Genomic DNA, 21,824 nt, shown 5'->3' with positions numbered 1-21,824 from the left:
AGCACATAATTGTCATCACTATTGATATTATAATTTTCAGCACCATCTACATAATTCATTGCCTTGTTATACAAAAGATGCTCAAACTTAGTGTTTTTCTCTAGCTATTGGGCTATAGAAAAGACAGTCATGTTGGTATATAGTGCCAGAATAATATATTTGCATGTTATGTAGAAAATATGTGCACTAAGCATATCAAGATCATCTCTAACAATCTTGTGCTTATTTATACATAGGCATGCCATATATATACCCTTGTCCCCACCCTCCACCTCACTAGTGGCCATTTGGAAAACCCCTCTCTCTTATTGGATTTTAATTATTGATAATCATTAATGATACTAATTTGAGCTAATTATGGCCAATTATTCATAATTATGTTTTTAATCAAATTTGCAAATTAAGGTAGCATTGTCTATACTAGTAGAGTCCTATTGAATATTATACTCAATCATAGTTTTACACATTCTAAATCCAAATTATGTAAGTGCCACAATTTGTTTTTACCCTATATAAAGTATATTATTTATTTTCCATTGGTTTATTATCTTTTTAGCTGGTGTTTTAACTAAATCCTGAAAGACCTGACTTTTTGGGTATTTATTAACCTGTTTATTTATTAGATAGAGGAAAGATAAATGTTGAATAAAATTTGAGATGTTGAGGTTGCCTATATTATGTCTACTTATTTAGATTACCAAGTTAATATATTAGACCTTGTGGCTTAGTGGCTTAGAGCATCTAGCCTAGATGCTTGTATATATAAGGTTGTTGGTTCAACTCTGGCAAAAAGCAAGTTTGTTATAAGGCATATTCTGTGTTTATGTATTCAACTAGTGGTCTAATAGACATGACTCTATAAGAAGGCTATGAGAACTATGATGCTTGATTTATTATTATTATTCCAAAATTTCAAGTTATAATCAATCCTAATAATTCTTAATTTAGGAAAATTATGTCTAATTAGAACAGGTTTAGAGGGGGGGTAAGCTAAAAATGTCTAATCCTAATCTTTCATAATTTAGTATAGTAGGGCATTAATTATAGCTAATTAGAGCTTAATACAAGGGAGTGGTTTTCCAGATGTTGGTTTCAACTGTGCAGGATAATACTGTAGAGCACTTGGTTTATGTTGGTCATACATCAGACAGTGGAGTTAGCAGCCCTGGAAGCCAGTGTATCCTACTATTCCACTCAGAATACTCATAGTGGGGGTATCAGCTATCTCAAAAATTAAAAACAGAAAGGACAGAATAATTAGATTTAGAGCAGCATCCCAGATTGAAAGCCCTTCGTTTTGGAAAGCTGTAAGATGATGAAAGCCTGGAAAGATAAAAAAGTCAAGATTTTTGGGCTTCAATAGCCCTAGAATGAGACCACCTAGAAAAATGTGCTTTTTCTTGTACCAAAGGTTAGAAGAATGGTCAAGAAGAATCTAGATGTATATCCAACAGTCAGAGGCTTTCTTCTCATAGAGCTAAGCACCATCAATTGAGAAAAGAAGGACCATGTTGTTTGGCCCTATTTTTCCATCATGAATAGCATTGAGGTAGTCTTTTCCATGATAAATATCATCCTATGAATCCATGACACCATGAGACTGGCTAAGTTCTTTGAGTATCTGTTTGGTGCAGTGCTCTTAATAACAAGTGCTTGTTACTCCTTCGGTTATGTACCAAAGTGCCTGTAACTGCAGTCTGATAGGAATGGTATGTGTTAAGCCACTAGGCTTGTCACATGCACTTGTTGCACTTATAAGGGGTTCCCTGAGCTAATTGTAACAGCCCAACAAATAAAGACAATTGCTTGTCTTTGGGCTTGTATCAGGAAGTCTTGATTGCTATCAATCTTGTCTTTAAAGAGGTGGATGAGGTGCTGATTAATAATGGGACAATGTTTGTCAGGAACCGGCAGGTCTTCCCCGATGCAACAAATGGCCTCCAAGGGATTCCAACAAATGACTTAGTAAGCAGCAAGTCCTTGATAAGTTGCAGAGAAGAGAGGATGATTAGGACTATGAGATGAATCCAGTGCTTTGTTAAACTAGGTATATTTATGATGATCTGACAGAGTTCACAATGCATGGGCTGAAGGGAGCCAGATGTTGGGTGCAGTGCAGAGATCAAGATGTATACAAAATAAATGAGCTAATCTTCTAAGAAGCTTAGCTCAGCTATTAATATATACAGTCTATTTAAGGCTGGATGAAGATCTGATCCATGCTTCTAAACACTAAGTAAGCCAATCGATCATGATCTGTTATCCTCAGTAAACACTTTAGCCATATGTAGTAACTATATTAAATGTCTGTCCACATCTGTAGTAACTCAGGAACCGATCATAATACTTATGAGTGTTCAAGCCAAAACTTGTAAATGAATAATATGTAAGTAATGTTTATGTGTTAGCATGTGAATAAGAGCACATTCCCAATCCAATTTGAATATATGAGCATAGCACCTAACCGTACTCTGAGAGTATGTGTGAGTCATGTGTTAGAATGTGGTCCTAACAGTATAGAATTCTTGATGTGGGATCTTCAAGTAAGGCTTCAGCTGTTCATACTGAGGCTCATGGCAGATGGAGCAGGTCTCGAGGTCTCTAAATAGGCTAGTGTACATGATGCAGGTATTGATACATATGTGATGTAGCAATAGGACAATACCACTAAGCTCTGCAACTTGCCATTTGATGTCATAGTATGAGAGAATACCATATTCTGGGTCATATCGTGGAAGTGTGGCATGGACTGCATGGTAGGTTTGTTCTGAAGCATTGCTGATAGCCAAGAAGATGTCTAGTGAAAGGTGGAGATCAGGTTCCATGATATTCAAAGGCTCCTGAGGAGGAGGATGCAGACACTTCAGATTAGCTGGATCAAAATTGTTGTCATCGAGAGAAGCTCATTTGAGAGCATTGATGAACTCCTAGGTGAGGCAGATATCATTGATGCAGGATGGATGAGTCTCAGCTGTGTATTCCAAGATGTCTGGCTCTTCATCTACATGTGTATCAAGATCATTTGCTGCTAAGATATTGTCAAGGTTTTCATGATCCTCTAGAAGAGGTGCAGCAAGCTCTTGTGGTGGTGTAGATGGCACTTCATCATGATCAGAGCCCAGATTGAGTGTCAGAAAGGATGCAAGACCAGGGTGAGGTGGGGGATTTATCTGGGATAAGGGAGATTGCTGTGACTCTAGATAAACAACAAATGTCAGACATGCACAAGATGTATACTGTCAATGAATCAGAGCAAGTGTTGTGTATCTCACTAGTGGCAGGTGGCTCAGCCTAGTGTTCAAGATCATATGCACTATTGGACTGTGGTTCATCCTATAGATATATTATAAGAATTGGAGAATACAAGAGAAGAGAATGGGACATACTGTCTGCAGATGAGCATGATGCTGTTTGAGTCTTGTGCACTTGTCAGCGACACCTGTACTTGCTTTTGGTTCAAAGCCTTGCTTAGTGCTCCCTATTGTGGTGATACTTATACTTGAAAAGGCTCCAATAAAAATCTGAAGGGTCTGAGAAAGCCCAGGCTGCCAATACTTGGCATGTCTATAGTATTGGGCCCAAGATATGGGCTTAGATATCCCCTTGCAGCCTTGTTCACACCCATATTGAGAGACTTGAGGCTCACATAGTGCATCATCTGGAAAACCCTCTTCTCTTAATTGGATTTAATTATTCAAAATACTAATCTAAGCTAATTAGAATATATTATCTATAATTAACTTTATGACCAAATTTGCAATTGAGAGGACATTGTCTATATTATTACAGTCCCACTGAAATCTACAACCTAATTACAATTTTACATATCCTAAATCCAAACTATATGAGTGCTACAATTTTACTCCTACTGTATTCTCTATCTTCTATTGGTTTACTACATTATTGTCTGGTGTCTAAATTCAAATATTAAAAGCCCTGATTTTTAGATTATTTATTGACCTCTTTATATATATAATAGATAAAAGATGAATGTGTAAGAAAATCAGAAATGTTGAGATTGCCTTATTCATATCAACATATTTAGGTTACTAGGTAAAGAATTTAGACCTTGTGGCTTAGTGGTTTAGAGCACTAGTCCAAGGTGTGCAGGCATAAGATTGTTGGTTCAATTTTAGTAATGGGCAAGTTTATAATAAGGTGTGACTTTAGTTTGACTAGTAAGCTCTATACATACTCTATGATTGGAGGTATAATAGTAGTAAAGAAACCATAGGAGTAGGTTGGTTGATATTTTTCCGAAAATTCATATAATAAATCAGCTTTAATTAGCTCTAATTAGATCTTATAATTTCAGGATTAGAGGGGGTAAGCTAAGAATCCTTAATGGTAATTGGTAGAATATAGCTATATTTATGCTTAACTATGGTTAATTAAATATGGAGCTTTTTCCTGATGACTATTGCTTTCTCACCAGATAGGATGCAGATTGTATTATGTTTGGACAACAAGACTGTCCAGATGTGGGATATGGCAATGCATGTTTCTGTGGACAACTCTCTCAAAGGACACACAGATGATGTCAATTCTGTTGCTTTTTTACCAGATGGAAAGTGGATTGTGTTAGGCTTGGACAACAACACAATCCAGGTCTGGGATACAAGGACTCATGCCATAGTGGGCAATCCTCTCAAGGAACACACAGGCTTGGTCCATTCTGTTGCTTTCTCACTAGATGGGAAACAGATCATGTCAGGCTCATTCAACAACACAATCTGGGTCTGGGATGTGGCAATATGTGATGCTATGGGCAACCCTCTTAAAGGACACACAGGCACTGTCTATTCTATTGCTTTCTTACCAGACAGAAAGTAAATCATGTTAAGCTCACTTGACTGCACAATTTGGGTATAGGATATGGCAATGTATGCTGCTATAGGCTACCCTTTTAGAGAATACAAAGGCCCAGTCCATTCTATTGCATACTCACTAGACAGGAACTGGATTATGTTGGGCTCAGGCCAAAACCTAGTGATATTGGATGTGGCAATGCATGCTGCTATGGATAACCCTCTTGAGGGACACAAAAATGTGGTCACTTTTGTTGCTTTTTCTCCATATGGGATGTGTATTGTGTTAGGGCTCATGGGACAACATAATCTAGGTGTGGGATGCACCTATTATTCATATGGGATGCACCTATTATTTAACCTGTCTTGACCAATAAGCTCAATGTCCCATGGGTGATATTGTACTCAGCACCCAGCAACATTCCCTTTATCAGTCAATCTGAAATTTCCAGCATGTGTCTTTGTGAGTTCAAATGCTGTCATTATCTGAACACCGAGGTTTCTATCTGGCTTGAACCTTTCACAGCCTTTATTCTTGTTTCTCGCAATCTGAAACACACAATGTGCTAAGATGGCCTTAATGACCCTGTGCCACTACCTAAATGGACCAATTGTATATATAAACACATGAACAATGATGGTTAGATAGTCAGTCCTATATAAGAGCTGTTATTCTGGGTTCCTGCCATGTACCATGACAAGTTGTGGTCTAATACAAGGCTTCAATTCACTATTGGGAAGCAGCTTGTCCACCTGGACCTCAGTGAATTTGTTCACGGAACCTCCTAGCATGGGTGTTATTGTCCTTCATAGCAGCATTGATTCATGTTAGACTCTTTCACCTCTTTCCGCTATGTATGAACTAGCTCCTGTGCTTTGTGTATTCATACTAGTTTGGTTGATCAATTGTAAGCAGTAGTCTGATTGGCAAAATTTTGGCGATAAGTCACATTGAGTGCAGCTGACTGCATATACACCAAACATTTAATTCACTTGCCATTACCATTCGCAATCTGGATATGGCTGAGAAATATCCACGAAGAGTAGGAATATTTGAATGCCCTTGAGTACCATGAGGAGAACAGGAAGGCCTGTCAACTATCATGTGTCACTTGTTTAGCTGGAGGGACCATAGTCTAGCAGTCCAGACCCATGATGGATGTTCACGGAATGAAAAAAAAGTGCTTACCTACTCATATGTGCCACCAAGTTAAACCTGCCCACTTCTGGCTGATAGTCGTTGACTGTATCAGACTGAAGCATTGGGGCTGGTACAATATTGTCAAGGACTCCAGCGTAGGTCATAGATCCAGCGCTGCCATGTCTACAAGCGAGCCTAACCTGCTGTCCAGCTCTAGCGACAAGTGATATGGTACAGCTTTCACAGTAAGCATGCTGCTTTTAGCATCGATCTGAGTGAAGTTGGCTATGCTGCTATCATGATCACAATTTATGATGGACTGGCAGCTCAGACAAGAGTGCATGGATTTGGTATGTGGAGCAGACAGCAGTCTGAATGAGTATACAGACATCTGGAAAACCACCCCCTTGTATTAGCTCCGGATTATAGCTAATAGTGTCTAAAAGTATCTAAAAGTATTAATAGTATCTAAAAGTGTCTAATTTCCTAATTGGGAGCAACATATCATGAGTATTGGATTGGTTTCTAATTTTATAATATTAGCACTAATTCCATACCAAGAAGTCTTTAATTAGCAGTAGGAAATAGTAAGTACTACTGCTCTTTCAGTGAGAAGGTAAAGATGTGGCACATTCTATATTATTTCAGCATATTACTCTTCTTCATATATGCCTGCACCATTATCTTGTAGCTCTTTTGCTGACTTTCTAGCTGCCTTTACAAGGGACATAGAAAGAGAGAAATATGCATTGATGCCCCAGCCACTTTGTTGGCAGCTTAGCAGCTGCCACAAGAGACTATGAAGACCTCAGTACCTTGGCCTTGCACACAAGATTATTAAAGTTGTCATTGTTAGCCAATGCCTGCTACTGGTCATTACAGGACACAATATGCAGGTTGGGCTTAGGGATGTGCTACATGCAGCTTTACAGACCTTGTCTATTAGTGCAGTGGTTAATACTGTCTTGTGCAGCACATAATCATCACCACTATTGATATTACAATTCTCAGTGCCATCCACACTGTCCATTGCCTTGTTATATAGAAAATGCTCAAACTTAGTATTTTTCTCTAGCTATCGGGCTATAGAAAAGACAGTTATGTTGGTATGTAGTGCCAGAATAATATATTTGCCTGCTATGTAGGAAATATGTGCACTAAGCATATCAAGATCATCTCTGACAATCTTGTGCTTATTTATACATAGGCATGCTATATATATACCCTTGTCCCCACCCTCTACCTCACTAGTGGCCATTTGGAAAACCCCTCTCTTTTATTGGATCTTAATTATTGATAATCATTAATGATACTAATTTGAGCTAATTATGGCCAATTATTCATAATTATGTTTTTGATCAAATTTGCAAATTAAGGTAGCATTGTCTATACTAGTAGAGTCCTATTGAATATTATACTCAATCATAGTTTTACACATTCTAAATCCAAATTGTGTAAGTGCCACAATTTGTTTTTACCCTATATAAAGTATATTATTTATTTTCCATTGGTTTATTATTTTCTTAGCTAATGTTTAAACTAAATCCTGAAAGACCTGATTTTTGAGTTATTTATTGACCTATTTATTTATAAGAGAGAGGAAAGATAAACGTTGAATAAAATTTGAGATGTTGAGGTTGCCTATATTATGTCTACTTATTTTGATTACCAAGTTTATATATTAGACCTTGTGGCTTAGTGGCTTAGAGCATCTGTCCTAGGTGTTTGTATATATGAGGTTGTTGGTTCAACTCTGGCAAAAGACAAGTTTGTTATAAGGTATATTCTGTGTTTAGGTATTTAACTAGTGCTCTAATAGACATGACTCTATAAGAAGGCTATAAGAACTGTGATGCTTGATTTATTATGATTTTTCCGAAATTTCAAGTTATAATCAATCCTAATAATTCTTAATTTAGGAAAATTATGTCTAATTAGAACAGGTTTAGAGGGGGGGTAAGCTAAAAATGTCTAATCCTAATCTTTCATAATTTAGTATAGTAGGGCATTAATTATAGCTAATTAGAGCTTAATACAAGGGGGTGGTTTTCCAGATGGAAGCAGTCAGCTAGCAATATTCAAGTATTTGTAAAGAGAAGTGCAGGACATAGACAGAGGCGGGAATTCTTAGAGAGGGTGATTCAACAGGAACTCGCCCTAGTGCGATCCGGAGCTTCAGGGTGTTCTGCGTAGCAGATGACTTAATGTTAGATCTGGAAAAAGAAGCACTCACGTATCAGCTCTCCAAAGAAGGCTGCAAAGGGCATAATCTGTGAGTGCTGGCCATCTATCCAGAGAGAGTTCGTTGACAATCTGCAACAGGGTTGCAGAGCTGGGTGAAGGTCACGAGCAGTTCCTCCTTCCTCATTGTCCACAATGCTCGTGCTATCTGGCCCATCTCTGGTGCTTCGTATATGGGCACTCCAGTGGCTTGATCACTGAAGCCTTCCTGGATGCAAGCTCAATGCGCGTCACTCATGGACGCTTCCCGCATATATCATCACATAACACATCCCTGATGTGATACACCCTCTCCCTTGCCTCTCCCTTTTCGACGCATCTCCTGCTCTGCCTTGTCTCCTCTAGCACTGACAGTGTCCTTTCCTTTGGCCAATGTCTAGCAAGACTTAGCCTGACGTGCTCATGTGGATCCTCACAATTGCATAGCCTATACAAGCCAAGCACCGGGGATTATACCCTATACCAGTCTCACTATAAGCCTCCATTTTCATTCTTACTCTCCCCATTTTCCATGCTCACTTTGTGGGGCATCACTCAGTATCCAAAATACAACACAGATACATGCTGTGCATTCTTTCCAAAAGCATCCCTTGTGGGACCTGGCATCTCTCTTGTGGATTCATCGACTCCTACACACACCCATTGATTCACTCACAATTGCCGTCGCTTCAAGTTAAACATCAATGGCGGGCTATGGCAACCATGAGTGATCTGCTATGAAAATGTAAGCAGAAGATCACATTTTGCATACAGGACCCCTGGAACAGTTCTCAGATACTCAATTATATATATCATTGTCTAGTATCCAATACTCGAGGGCAGACTTGATGAGAGACAATCCAGGGGCAGCAAGCATCAAATTATAGATGAGATGTTTGTTTATTGATCCTCAATTTCAAACCAATAAGCTAATACATTGGTCGAGGATGAGCTAAAAGATATGATCAACACCCAGTAGACATGTAGACTCATACACGAGCTCGGCGATGTCCAGCCGGAAGTGCCCCTGCATGCTCTCTCCCCTCAATCCTCTGCAACATGCGCAAAATGTTCCCTATCCCGCTCAGCTTCATCTACATGCACGTCGCCCCGCACGACCTCTCTGCCCTCATCCGTGTTAGGCGCCGCTGCCGCACCGCCGCCCACAGCGTGCTCTACTTCTCTGCGTGCCCGGACCATATGGTCGACCAGTGCATCACTGTGCTCGCGTCTGCGCGCGACATTGCCGAGCTCGTGTACAAGTTCACATGTCTACCGGGTGTTGATCATATCTTTTAGCTCATCCTCAACCAATGTATTAGCTTATTGGTTTGAAATTGAGGATCAATAAACAAACATCTCATCTATAATTTGATGCTTGCTGCCCCTGGATTGTCTCTCGTCAAGTCTGCCCTCGAGTATTGGATACTAGACAATGATATATATAATTGAGTATCTGAGAACCGTTCCAGGGGTCCTGTATGCAAAATGTGATCTTCTGCTTATGTTTTCATAGCAGATCACTCACGGTTGCCATAGCGGGCTGGGACTCGCACACACTCGTAAGCTGAAATACCAATGGTTGGACGTGTCCGTCTCCTGCGCTGACTTACTGATGTGCAGTATGTTCAGCGTCATCGAATCGTAAACGTTTGCTCCGTATTCGCTTTTATTTTTCTCATTTACACCGTCCGCACTGCTTCACTCCTCAGTTCTTCTCAGCATGTCCTCCGCGTGGGTCACGCTTCTTGTTCCCAGCTCGCTCTCGTTCATCAGTCTATCAGACGCCGCAAGATCAAAGCCCATCGCTTGCGTCGTGCTCCAGAGCATCAACACATATACTCTGTCCACATTCTTCCAGCCTGTCTTCAGCAGGGCTCAATACGGCGTCGCCAGCCTCACATGCGACGACGCAAATGGTGCCCGAATTATTAATTTGAGAGCATATATGCGTGTACGGAGGGCTGAATGCACGGGGCTGCAGCGACGGGATGCTTCTGAGCATGCGCTGCGCCTCGATGGCGGAAGTTGCATGCGTAGGGGCTGTGGGAGTTCGCATTCGTGTGCCCTGCACTGGGTCCAGAAGAAGGGAGTCCTGAGTTTTAGCCAGGTGCCTTGATCGCGTCGCTCAGAGCACTCTGTCAAGAGGCAGATGCCAGCTGCTGTTGGAGGGAAGAATACACCCTGTTGTACGTCGCTGGGGCCAAGAAAACCTTACGGGTAGGAGCTCTGGATCAAAATAAGCGCAAGAGGCTCATATGAGGAGCAGAACACAGAGATAGTACGAGATTTGCAACGGTAGATGTCTTTGCTGACGATTGGCGGCAAATCTCGATGGCCTTGTGAGAGACCATGGTCACCAATGCAACTCGAGACGGCCTGTGCTCACGATGTGCTTCTGAACGCTTCGCCCTCTCATCGTCCCAGCGCTCAGAGCTATTTAAAACAGTTAGTCGGTATCGATATTGGGCTTAAGTTACGCAGAAATATTGTAGAGGCTTAAACGCGGTGTGAGTATCGTGCAAGTTGGACGTCGAGGAAGACGATGCCGTGGATGTTGGCCACAGCCGTTCAGCACAGGCCCATTCCGCCTTCGCCGCCACGCATCGCAGCGAAAAAAAATGACAGGGTGCGGGTGAGTAGCATTGCCTAACTATGTGTCAGGAAAATGTAAGGATCTCCACTCATTGTTGGCGAGGGCTGACGTTGAGGTGGGTCAACTTACAAGCAAGCACCTGTAGAAACTTATGAGAATATTAGTGTCTGAGGGTTGGATGGACAGTGCAATCCCCTGCGACTCAGCACACTTGAGCAGCATCAAATGCGCTACAGGGAAAAAGACAGCACTCATGTGCAGCTGGTAGGAGCTTGCAAGGGATTTTGGACGTGCTGTTGACCCACCACGCAATCGCCCCCTTAGCGGTACCACGTCTTCCAACATATACCCCAAACACACTCACCGTGACTCTGAAATCACACTCATCTGAGTCCACCTGCCCCGCAGAGCCGATTAATGTGAGTTAGAACTCGCATGCAGTGCTGGCAGTGCGGCATGCCGTCGGCGGCCCTCGCAGTATTACATATGAACGGTGAAGACGCCGGGAAGATGAACTTTCTGCGAGAGTTATGAGGAAAAGATTGGTGCTTACTATTGCGTGGCACGACTTGACGATTATGCTGTTGCGAGCGAGTGGAAGGTCATAAGGGCGCACGTTTTCTGGACAGTAGCTGAAATTTGCGTCCAAGCGTTGTCGTGTGCATCGTTCGTGGAGAAGACTGAGGAAAGAGGGTTGCCGCGATGTCGATGATCTGTGCAGGGAAGAACGAGGAAAGCCAGGCCATGTTTGGCAGAGCGAGACAAAGCTGGTCGTCGGAGTTGGTCAAGTCGAGCGTAAGCGATTCCCACGGCCATCGTGCTCTTTCAACCGCTCGTCCGTCGTCGTTGTTCACGACGCCCGTGCGGTCTGGATAATGTCTGGCGCTGCGTCAACGAGCCCTCTAATTTCTTGAGTGAGGAATGCTGCCTCGATGCGATCTCAACGCGCGTCACCCGCCGACGAGTTTTCGCTCCCTGCATACGTCACTCGCCCGTTCAACTGCACGACCGCCGATGTGACGCCCTCTCCGCCCCGGCTCTCCCTGTTCGACGCGTATCCTGCCAGGACTCGTCTCTGCTAACACTTGCGGTCCTCTTCCCTTCGGCCTAATTTTAGAAAGAGCGATCCCGACGCGCTCACGCGGATTCTCGCTCATTGCGCGGCCGTCCACAAGCTAAGCACTGGGACAGCTCCATTCGAGGAGTTGCTTGGAGTATACACGAGTCTCTCTGTGAGCGCCCGCTCCCAGTTCAATTCCATGCCGTTTCAAGTTCGCTGACCTTGGCGGTCTTGATGTCCTTTTGGCTGGCTAGCCCAAACGGGCAAGCGACCCTTTCCCTGCATCCAAGGTCCCCGTCCACCACTGCAATACCTTTGCAGCACCGTCTTTGAGGCAACACGTGCATCTTTTTACAATGTATGCTTGAGCAGCAAGAGACTTAGTCAAGACGCTGCTTCAGGATCGGAGAGCAACGGTATCGGAGCTTGATTGAAGAAATGGTCCCACAGGACGCTTAAGCAGCATACAAGTGCGTTTCCACGTACCGAGGGGATGCGGAGGACAGGAGTACCGCCTACGAATGGGCGCAGGCGTACTCGTTCATCGCATGCATAGAAGCGTGAAAAGATGTGTGTGCGGTCGTCAGGGGCTGACCCCAAATCTCAGCCGTTCCCTTTCTGACACCTCTCTCGGCAAGACTCGTACATCCTGTCTCAGCCTAAACTTTTTTCTTTCGTTTTTGGTCCACGTTGACCCAATACTGATAGAGGGTCTCGCACTCATGCATTGTGTTGTAACTCCCACGCGCTCCTTCCCGCACCGCGCCTGCCTCCCCGCTGGTCTTCCGCCATGACGGGTTTGGCCGTCCGCACTTCTCTACATGCGCACGCAGCTCGGCCTCACTCCTGTGCAAGATCCACGTGCGTTCGACCTTTGACGTCTTTTTCTATTTCTTCCTTCTTCCTCGTGTATGCATCCATGGTGCCCCTTGCTTCACTGTCTCTCGCAGGATCTTTCACCTCTTGCACCTGTCCCTGGTGTTCCATCCTCTGCTCAATTTTCACCTTTTTTTTATGATTACTGCGCTTGTTTGCATACCGTCACCAGCCAAAAACCTCTCTGGTTTGATACAGACATAAATGTATCCCTGTGTCTCCTCTTTTTTTTTTTTGGCTTTTTTGGTCCCTGACCATCTCACGCCGTACTTACCGCTCCGCCTTGGGACCACAGGCCGATGTCAGGTAGTGCCGGTACAGGAATGTCGTCGCGATCGAAGGCGGGAACATGTCGTGCGTATATTTCCAGTCTACATTCTCCTGACTTGGTTTAATCCACCACGTCTGCTCGCGTCTTGTCTGCGTCTCCTATGCAAGAGGTGCCGCAAGTTGATCCGATACGTGCGAGATCTGCCATCTCAGTGAGTAGTTTGAATATGCCAGGGGTCTTTGGAACGCGCAGATGCCGGCGCAGACCTCGGGGAGTGAAACAGTGCGGCAGCTGTCGCACGGACTCTGCTGGATGGGTCTTGAAGAGGGTTTGGTCCTGAACGAACTCTTCCTCCAAATGATATTTGCCTTTCAAACAAGAGACGGTTCGTAACCGCTGTCTTGCGCACCCACCCGATTCGGCGTTAGTCGGCGGTACAATTGGGCCCCATCGCAGCTCCGAGCGCTACCTCAGCTGGTATGCCTAATCGATAGAAAGACTTGCTTCTCCTTGTGGGCAACAGGCAGCGGCGAGCGCAGAATGTCATAGCCGCGCATAAAATATTGGCGACCAGTGCTTATCATCACCGATGGGATATGACTTACCTCCTGGGATCTGTTACCGCCTCACCTCCCACTTCCGCATCGCCATCCTCATCGACATCATCCTGAACATCGAAGCCTTGGTATAGATGCGAGTGAATTGGCAGGTGCGAGCGTTGGATGAGCACATGCGTCTGTGCGTCTGTATAGATGCGTGTCCATTGATGGTATCGAGGACAGGCACACGGCCTACGAGTCACCGCGAGTATATCTCGACCGGATGCAGGGCTATGCAGGGCTAACACCTCTGTACCGACGGACTGAAGATCGGGCGCAATAAAACTATGTACGTCATCTCTCTCACTTCTTTCTTGTGCACATTGTCTCCATTTGTTTTCTCGAAATCCCTCATCCGCTGCGCTTGTCTGGATCGTGCACGTTGTTATTGCTTGCTTGCCTTCCTTCTCTGTTGCTTCCGTTGTCCCTTTTCTTCCCTTTCTTCCCTTCCTGTTTCACCGCTCGTTCGTGTATTATCTTTCTCAGTCCAGATACCAACTCCAATGCACATGTATAGTCCACCTTGTTCCGTCCTTCTACCTTCCCTTCTGCCGCATCACGTTGCGTCTTGCAACGAGTATAGTTGCTCACCCCTTAGTCCTCATAGACCAGCGGAAAATCATATATCGTACATTGCCCACTTGGCGCAGACTCTGATGGAGACGGGCAAAGAGCGAATGCGAGCAAAGCAGCAGAGACACAATGACTCCTATCGGTAGAAGCGCCCAACCCAATTTGGTATCTTCTATTCGCTCCCAATCGGGTGCGCTCACTTGTCAAAGTACAAGGCCCGTTTTCCACGTGTTCATCAGCGCGCGGTTATGGGTCCTTGTGGGTGCCCACACACGAGGCCCTCAATTAACCTCTCACTAGCATGTCCACCCTGACGATGTCGTCCCTAGCACCGCCGTGAGTTTTGTCAATTATTTACTTCGCCGTGCATGTTTATGATTCTTCGTCATTCAACTCCAGTGAGCCCTCAAAACTCCAGCAGAAGATAGGGTTGAATGTCAGAGGTGAGAGCGAATGGCTTGGTCGACGCGCGGCCTCCTCACGGTTAGCATCCCCACAGTGATCCGCGCTATTGGTCTACCCAGAGTCGATAGCCTCAATCGCACTCTGAAAGTCGACGGAAAATTCTATGCCGTCATGACGATCGGCGGGGAGAGGAAAGAGACGAAGGTCGCTCGCCGGAGCAGCACCCCAGCCTGGAACCAACTTTTCTCCTTGTACGAATGTCATTTGATATTTTTCTCTATCCTCGTTACTGACTGTGCCGGTTAGTAATGCCCATCCAAATTCGACTTTCAGAATCGACATCTTTGCTCGTCGCAAAATGCGCAAGGATCTGCACATCGGCTCCATCTCGGAATTATTATCGGCTTTACATCCTTCGATACTCGAAGGCAGCCCACAAGGTTCGTCCGTGTTTATGTAATATGAGATCTCCTTCGCGATACTTACATCTCTCAGACGTGACCAAGACCATCTCAGGAGAATCTGGTGCCCGTATTGTCTTACGCATCGGAATCGAAGTACAAGATAAAAGTATAAAGGAACAGCATCCCATTGAGAACCTACCGGCACCAGAAACCGCGCAGGAAATATATACAGATGCGATCCCAGAGACGTTGGATGTCAACTTCGCGGACCTCGAGCATAATGTATCTCAGATGCACTCGCTTTCACGGCCTGTCAGCACCGTCGTCAATGGCGCAAGCTCTATGCCTTCGGAGAATAGCGATTTTCTCACGACATGGAAGCCTTTATTCGATAACATCAAGATCTTTTGCGAGTTCACGGACAAGCTCGCAGAAGTATGTCTTGCACATCACAACGACAGGACGCTTATATGATATGTTAGGTACATCCGTACGCCAAGATGGCCATGAGCATCCTGTCATTACCCGTAAAGGTGTGTTTCTGATCGGTTTCGACAGATATCGTGGCGATGCTGACAGAGCTTGTTGGTTGCAAAGATCGTCCAGAAACAGATGGACCGAGACACCAACATTTTGAAACTGTTCAATACAATGAAATCATTCTACAGTATTGTGAATGATTTGAAGACGGAATTCGAGGCCAAGCCCGAGAAGGCCGGACTGCTACAAGACCTATTCATCCGGATTGCTCGACAGACCACGGAGTGCTACTACTTCATATCTGAGTATGTAAAGACCGAGGGCTTCTGTGAGTTTGATTCTTCATCGCACGCCACTATCTGCCAATTCCCCCTCTCTTCATAGTGAGGCGAACAGTCAAGCATGCACTTTCATCGACGGATGATACAATCAACGAATTCTGTGAGGTGTTCGTTGAGCTCGAGCATGCATTCCATACTGGAGTGGCGGTTCAAACTCAGATTGTCACTGTACGTATTCTCGACAAAGTGGACCATATTCTCGACGGAGTAGAGCATATCCTGAGTGATACGGAGGAAATCAGTACGCAAAACACGATGGCCAATTTTTGATATCTGGCTGACCCCGAGCTCGTCGTGTAGTGATCGAAACTGACTTGAAGGAAATCGGATACACGAGCGGGGCCAGCTTCGATCCGAACAAGGGGTGTCAGCCAGGAACTCGCGTGGCGATTTTGGACGAGATCGCAGATTGGATCAATTCGGACGACACTCACCGCGTTCTCCTGCTTTCGGGCGCCGCAGGGACCGGGAAATCAGCCATTGCACACACCATCGCTCAGCAGTTCAACGACCTTCATCGTCTTGGATCATCCTTTTGCTTCATCCGTGGTGAGGCTGGGCGCGGTCCTGACAAGCTGTTTCCCCACGTCGCTCGCGATCTGGCCGACTTTGACAAGCGCATAAAACGCGCGCTGTGGGGCATTGTCCATGGTCAAACTTCACTGCGGACCACGTCGCAGATTGCTCCGCAGTTCGACAACTTTATACTGAAGCCACTACAGGAACTCACACTCACAGGTCCCCTTGTCATAGTCATCGATGCTTTGGATGAATGTGGCGATGTTCTATCTCGCCAAGGGCTTCTTGAGCTACTCGCGAGCAAGATGGCAGATCTCCCTTCCAGTGTCCGCATCCTCCTCACCTCCCGTCCTGAGGCAGATGTCGAGCGTCTGTTCAAACCGAATGCCCACATGATTCTGAAGAGAATGCAGGATATCTCCCCTCAGTTGACTGAGCTCGATATCACAGCATACATTCACAATCGTCTGAGCGGTCCCAGTTACAGTGTTATTGATGATGCACGCAAAAGCGCGCTTGTGTCCAGATGCGAGGGACTATTTCAGTGGGCATCCGTTGCCTGCACATTTATCATAGGTCTGGGCATCACTGGATTGGAGCCCTTGGATCGATACAACCTCCTGATAGAGGGCAAGGTCCATGAAACGGCAGGCTTAGACGGTCTATACACCACCGTGTTATCCTATCTGTTTCCGATTCAGAGATCTGCCGCATTGGATGAATCCATCATGGACGGCTTCCGATTCATCATGGCGCTGGTGTTGACGACATTCGAGCCTGTCTCAGTCAAATCGCTCAGTGAGATGTCTCGTAACGTCGAGGATGGGATTATCAGCTTGCGACCGGAAAGTATCTTGGGGGGTATGGGGTCTGTGTTGCGAGGCGTTGCGGAGGAAGAACCGATTCGTCCATTGCATACCTCGTTCCGTGATTTCTTGTTGGATCCCTCACGCAGTGGAAGATATCATGTTGACACATCCCGAACTCACCGAGACTTGACCCTCGCTTCGCTGCATATCATGGAGAAACAATTGGCGTTCAATATCTGCCATCTGGAATCCTCGTATTTGTTGAACAGGCACATCCCCGACCTTGCCGACCGCGTTCGAGAATCAATACCCGCACATCTTTCCTATTCGTGCCGGTTCTGGGAAAGTCACTTGCAAGCTATAGGAGCAGGTGTCGCATCCGAACTCAAGGTGCTGAAAGGCATTGAAGTGCTTCTCAAGGAAAAATTACTGTTCTGGCTCGAGGTGATGAGTCTCCTCGGTGCAGTATCTGGGGCAGCGCGAGCCGTTGCCTCAATAGTAAAATGGGCATCGGTACGTGATATTCGCAGTTATAAAAATAATAAGATGAGGTGTCAATAATGTTATATCATTGTCCAGGGTCTGCATACAAGTCAAATAAGAAAATTGGCAACTGACGCGCAAGCCTTCATAAACATGTTCGGGTTCCCCATATCACAGTCTACTCCCCACATCTACTTATCCGCCTTGGCATTCTCTCCACAAAGCTCCGATGTGTTCAAAAGGTTTTGGAAAGAATTTCCTCAGGTGCTGAAGGTCGAGGTTGGGGCGGATAACCATTGGCCAGCAGCACAACATAGCATCCATGCAGGCTCTGCAGTCAGTTGTGTGGCAATTTCTTCCAACGGGTCGTGGATCGTGTCAAGTTTGAATGACTACACAATCCGGGTGTGGGATGTGTCGACGGGTGATGCGGTGGGTGACCCTTTCAAGGGTCGCGCAGATCAGATACTTTCTGTTGCTATCTCGCCAGATGGGAAGTGGATTGTGTCAGGCTCGCTCAGCAGGGAAATCCGGGTCTGGGATACCGCAACGCGTGCAGCTAGTGGAGACCCCCTCAATGGACACACATATTGGGTCCGCTCTGTTGCCTTCTCGAAAGACGGCAAGCGGATCGTGTCAGGCTCGGACGACAATACAATCCGGGTATGGGATACAGTGACGCATGCTGCAGTGGGCGGCCCTCTTGAGGGACACACAGACTCGGTTTTATCTGTTGCATTCTCACCAGACGGGTCGCAGATCGTGTCAGGCTCGAAAGACAACACAATTCGGGTATGGGATGTGGCAACGTGTACCACTGTGGGTGACCTTCTCAGGGGACACACGAATAGGGTCACTTCTGTTGCTTTCTCGCCAGAAGGGTCGCGGATCGTGTCAGGATCGGGTGACCACACAATCCGGGTCTGGGATGCGAAAACGCATGCTGCTATGGGTGAGCCTCTCAGGGGGCACACAAATTTGGTTAGTTCTGTTGCATTCTCTCCAGACGGGTCGCAGATTGTGTCAGGCTCATATGACTGCACAATCCGGGTCTGGGATGTGACAGCGCATGCTGCAGTGGGTGACCCTCTTAAGGGACACTCACTAAGCATCTCCTCTGTTGCTTTCTTCCCAGACGGGTCGCGGATTGTGTCAGGCTCAAATGACTGCACAATCCGGGTGTGGGATTCTACCATGCATTCTTCTGTGGGAGACCTTCTCGAGGGACACGCAAGTTCAGTCCATTCTGTTGCATTCTCGTCAGACGGGAAATGGATCGTGTCAGGCTCGGACGACTACACAATCCGAGTGTGGGATACGATGACGCATGCTGCTGTGGGCGACCCTCTCAAGGGACATTCAAAAGGTGTTACCTCTGTTGCATTCTCGTCAGACAGGAAATGGATCGTGTCAGGCTCGGACGACTACACAATCCGAGTGTGGGATACGATGACGCATGCTGCTGTGGGCGACCCTCTCAAGGGACATTCAAAAGGTGTTACCTCTGTTGCATTCTCGTCAGACGGGAAATGGATCGTGTCAGGCTCGGGAGACAGGACAATCCGAGTCTGGGATGCGACAACGCATGCTGCAGTGGGTGACCCTCTTAAGGGACATTCAAAAGGTGTTACCTCTGTTGCATTCTCGTCAGACAGTAAATGGATCGTGTCAGGCTCGGGAGACAGGACAATCCGAGTGTGGGATACGATGACGCATGCTGCTGTGGGCGACCCTCTCAAGGGATACACAGGTGAGGTATATTCTGTTGCTTTCTCGCCAGACGGGAAGTGGATTGTGTCAGGCTCGAGCGACGGCGCAATCCGGGTCTGGGATACCGCAACACATGCTGCATTGGGTGGCCCTTTCGAGGAACATGGAGGTCCAGTTCATTCTGTTGCGTTCTCGCCAGACGGGTCGCGGATTGTGTCAGGATCAGATGACCGCACAATCCGGGTCTGGGATGCGAAAACGCATGCTGCAGTGGGTGACCCTCTTACGGGACACTCACTAAGCATCTCCTCTGTTGCTTTCTCGCCAGATGGGTCGCGGATCGTGTCAGGCTCGGGCGACTACACAATCCGGGTGTGGGATGCGCCCTGCATTCAAGATGTCTCGACCAATGTGGTCCATGGCCCAGAAATGACGCCGCGCCCAGCCCCCAGCAACACGCCTCCCATATATCTATCTGAACTTCCATCCGTGTATCCTAGTTAGTTGAACTTTGTCTTCGTCGAGCACAGAGTAGCCTATCTGACTTGAACATCTCACAGCCTTCATTCTCATATCACATCTTCCGGAACACACAATGCGCAAAGATGGCCTCTATAGCTCTACGCCACAACCTGCATGGAACTATCGCCCATATAGACACATCAACAGCGACGGTTGGATAGTGGGTCCAGAATCAGAACTACTATTCTGGGTGCCCGCCGCGTACCGCGATAGATTATGGCCTGATCCAAGGCTTCAATTTGCCATTGGAAAGCAGCTCATACAACTAGACCTTAGTCAATTTGTTCATGGTGCTTCTTGGCACGAGTGTTATCGTCCTTCTCTCTCGTAGTGGTTTGGATCGGACTCTTTCATCTCTTTCTGCTATGTACGATGTGGTTATAAGTTTCCCTGCTCTGTGTACCTAGACTAGTTTTTTGCATGCCGCGTGTATTCAGGACAAAGTTCGTTCAATTGTACACAGTGATCTGATTCGCGATCTTCTACCGCTAACACAGCACATACACGAAACCTTCACTCGGCCCACCGTTGACATGTGCAATGTGTGCAGAGCCGAAGAATGCGCAGGAGGGGTCGAAATCTTGGAGTGCCCACCAATTCGTCGAGAAGAAGAGGGAGGCCTGCCAACGAGCACTCCTTGCATTTATCAGCGCGCAACTAGAGAGCCGACGTCTGGCATTCGTGCCCTATGGCAGATTGGAATGAGCAAAAACAGACACGCGCGCACCTCCTGGTATGAGCTGCGACATTGAACCGGTGTACCTGTTTGCTTCCGACTGATAGTCGTTGGCTGCAGCAGACTCAAGAATCGTGGCTGGTACGATGTCGCCGCAGACTCCTGCGTATCTCACAGAGCTTGCGCCGCCGCGTCTATGAGCAAGCCTCACCTGCTGTGATACTCTGGCGATGATTGATGTGGTATGGCTTTCACAGTGAGCGTGCCGTTTGAAGCGTCGACCCGAAGGGAGCCGGCTCCATGGGACGGCCTATGCTGTCATTATGATCATGACAGACTGGCTCGAATGGGAGTACACAGATTTGGTAGGCGGAACGGATGGCAGTTCGCAGGAGTGCACAGAAGCAGTCAGCTCGGGAATTCGGAATGAGCAGTGCGGGACGTAGACGGAGGGAGGAAAGTGAGCGTGGCTCGACGGGAACGCAGCCTGAGATTCGGAGGGCGAAGGTCACGAGCGCTTCTCACGGCCATCGATGCTCCCTCTCGGACATCCACTCAATCTTATTGCGCTCAACAACACTCGTGTTGTCTACGCTATCTTCAACGCCGCTTCGAAGAGCACTCTGTTATATCGAGGGACAAATGCTCACTAGAGGCATGCTCAACGCACGTCATGTGCCGTTACTTTGTCACTCCCCGCATACATCATTCGCCCATGGGATCGGACAATCATCAATGCCTCTGTACTCCAGACATGCTTGGACCGGGAACTATGCAAGTCTTTTCGTGAGCCTCTCAATCTCCCGTGTTCCGTGCTCGCTGTGTGGGGCATCACTCCAGCATCTAAAATATGACGAAAAATACACGTTGTGCGTTACTTTCGATAACATCCACGCTTATTCCTTCTTCGACCTAGTATCTATCTTGTTTTCAAATCTACTCCCGCGCACACCCGTTGATTTACTCAAAGTCAGCCTCGCTTCGAGTTTCGTCGACATCAAATTGGGACTGCTCACACCTTCTCGCAAATTTAGACAACGACTGTTGAACGTCTGTGCCTCTTGTCCTGGCCTACTGATGTGCAGTGCATTTGGCGCAATCATATCATGAGCGTCCTCTCTATCTCTGTTCTCTTCCTTGCGTGCACCATTTGCACTGCTGTGCTTCTCAGAGTTCTTCACCGTCTGTCCTCTTAGGTCACGCTTCGTGTTCTCTGCTCGCGTCTGTTATTCAGCCTACCGCGGACACCGCAAAATTGATGCTTGTTGCTTGCGTCGTGCCCCATCGCGTCTACACATGCGCTATCTCCATCATCTTACAGCCCAACTTTG

At 46.4% G+C, this 21,824-nt stretch overlaps 5 protein-coding genes across 5 annotated transcripts; 4 read left to right on the top strand and 1 right to left on the bottom strand.

The window, feature by feature from the left end:
• Window positions 1-2,495: 2,495 nt before the first annotated feature.
• On the bottom strand, window positions 2,496-2,903 carry HETIRDRAFT_327385 (uncharacterized protein; the record flags this gene model as incomplete). The annotated part of the gene is made up of 1 exon (XM_009552422.1): window positions 2,496-2,903. A coding segment is annotated over one exon (408 nt), but the record flags the coding sequence as incomplete, so codon positions are not given.
• A 1,510-nt stretch (window positions 2,904-4,413) lies between these two features.
• HETIRDRAFT_326888 (uncharacterized protein) lies at window positions 4,414-5,178 on the top strand (the record flags this gene model as incomplete). The annotated part of the gene is made up of 2 exons (XM_009552421.1): window positions 4,414-4,829; window positions 4,956-5,178. The coding sequence occupies 2 exons, from the start codon at window positions 4,414-4,416 to the stop codon at window positions 5,176-5,178; spliced, it is 639 nt and encodes a 212-aa protein (XP_009550716.1).
• Window positions 5,179-9,237: 4,059 nt separating this feature from the next.
• Window positions 9,238-10,170, top strand: HETIRDRAFT_454537 (uncharacterized protein; the record flags this gene model as incomplete). Its single annotated transcript, XM_009552420.1, has 5 exons — window positions 9,238-9,431; window positions 9,709-9,731; window positions 9,793-9,813; window positions 9,882-10,088; window positions 10,154-10,170. 5 exons carry the CDS (start codon window positions 9,238-9,240, stop codon window positions 10,168-10,170), a joined length of 462 nt encoding a protein of 153 aa, XP_009550715.1.
• Window positions 10,171-11,467: 1,297 nt separating this feature from the next.
• Window positions 11,468-11,847, top strand: HETIRDRAFT_105666 (uncharacterized protein; the record flags this gene model as incomplete). The annotated part of the gene is made up of 2 exons (XM_009552419.1): window positions 11,468-11,631; window positions 11,685-11,847. The coding sequence occupies 2 exons, from the start codon at window positions 11,468-11,470 to the stop codon at window positions 11,845-11,847; spliced, it is 327 nt and encodes a 108-aa protein (XP_009550714.1).
• Window positions 11,848-14,445: 2,598 nt separating this feature from the next.
• Window positions 14,446-20,522, top strand: HETIRDRAFT_411502 (uncharacterized protein; the record flags this gene model as incomplete). Its single annotated transcript, XM_009552418.1, has 12 exons — window positions 14,446-14,480; window positions 14,544-14,627; window positions 14,669-14,800; window positions 14,856-14,989; window positions 15,045-15,388; window positions 15,436-15,486; window positions 15,533-15,761; window positions 15,818-16,015; window positions 16,075-17,615; window positions 17,682-19,794; window positions 19,856-20,107; window positions 20,368-20,522. The coding sequence occupies 12 exons, from the start codon at window positions 14,446-14,448 to the stop codon at window positions 20,520-20,522; spliced, it is 5,268 nt and encodes a 1,755-aa protein (XP_009550713.1).
• Window positions 20,523-21,824: the final 1,302 nt, after the last annotated feature.

Source organism: Heterobasidion irregulare (assembly GCF_000320585.1).
Source record: "Heterobasidion irregulare TC 32-1 unplaced genomic scaffold scaffold_10, whole genome shotgun sequence".
Lineage (NCBI taxonomy): Eukaryota > Fungi > Basidiomycota > Agaricomycetes > Russulales > Bondarzewiaceae > Heterobasidion > Heterobasidion irregulare.
The sequence above is the reverse complement of the archived record's forward strand: the minus strand, read 5'-3'. Positions and strand labels throughout refer to the sequence as shown.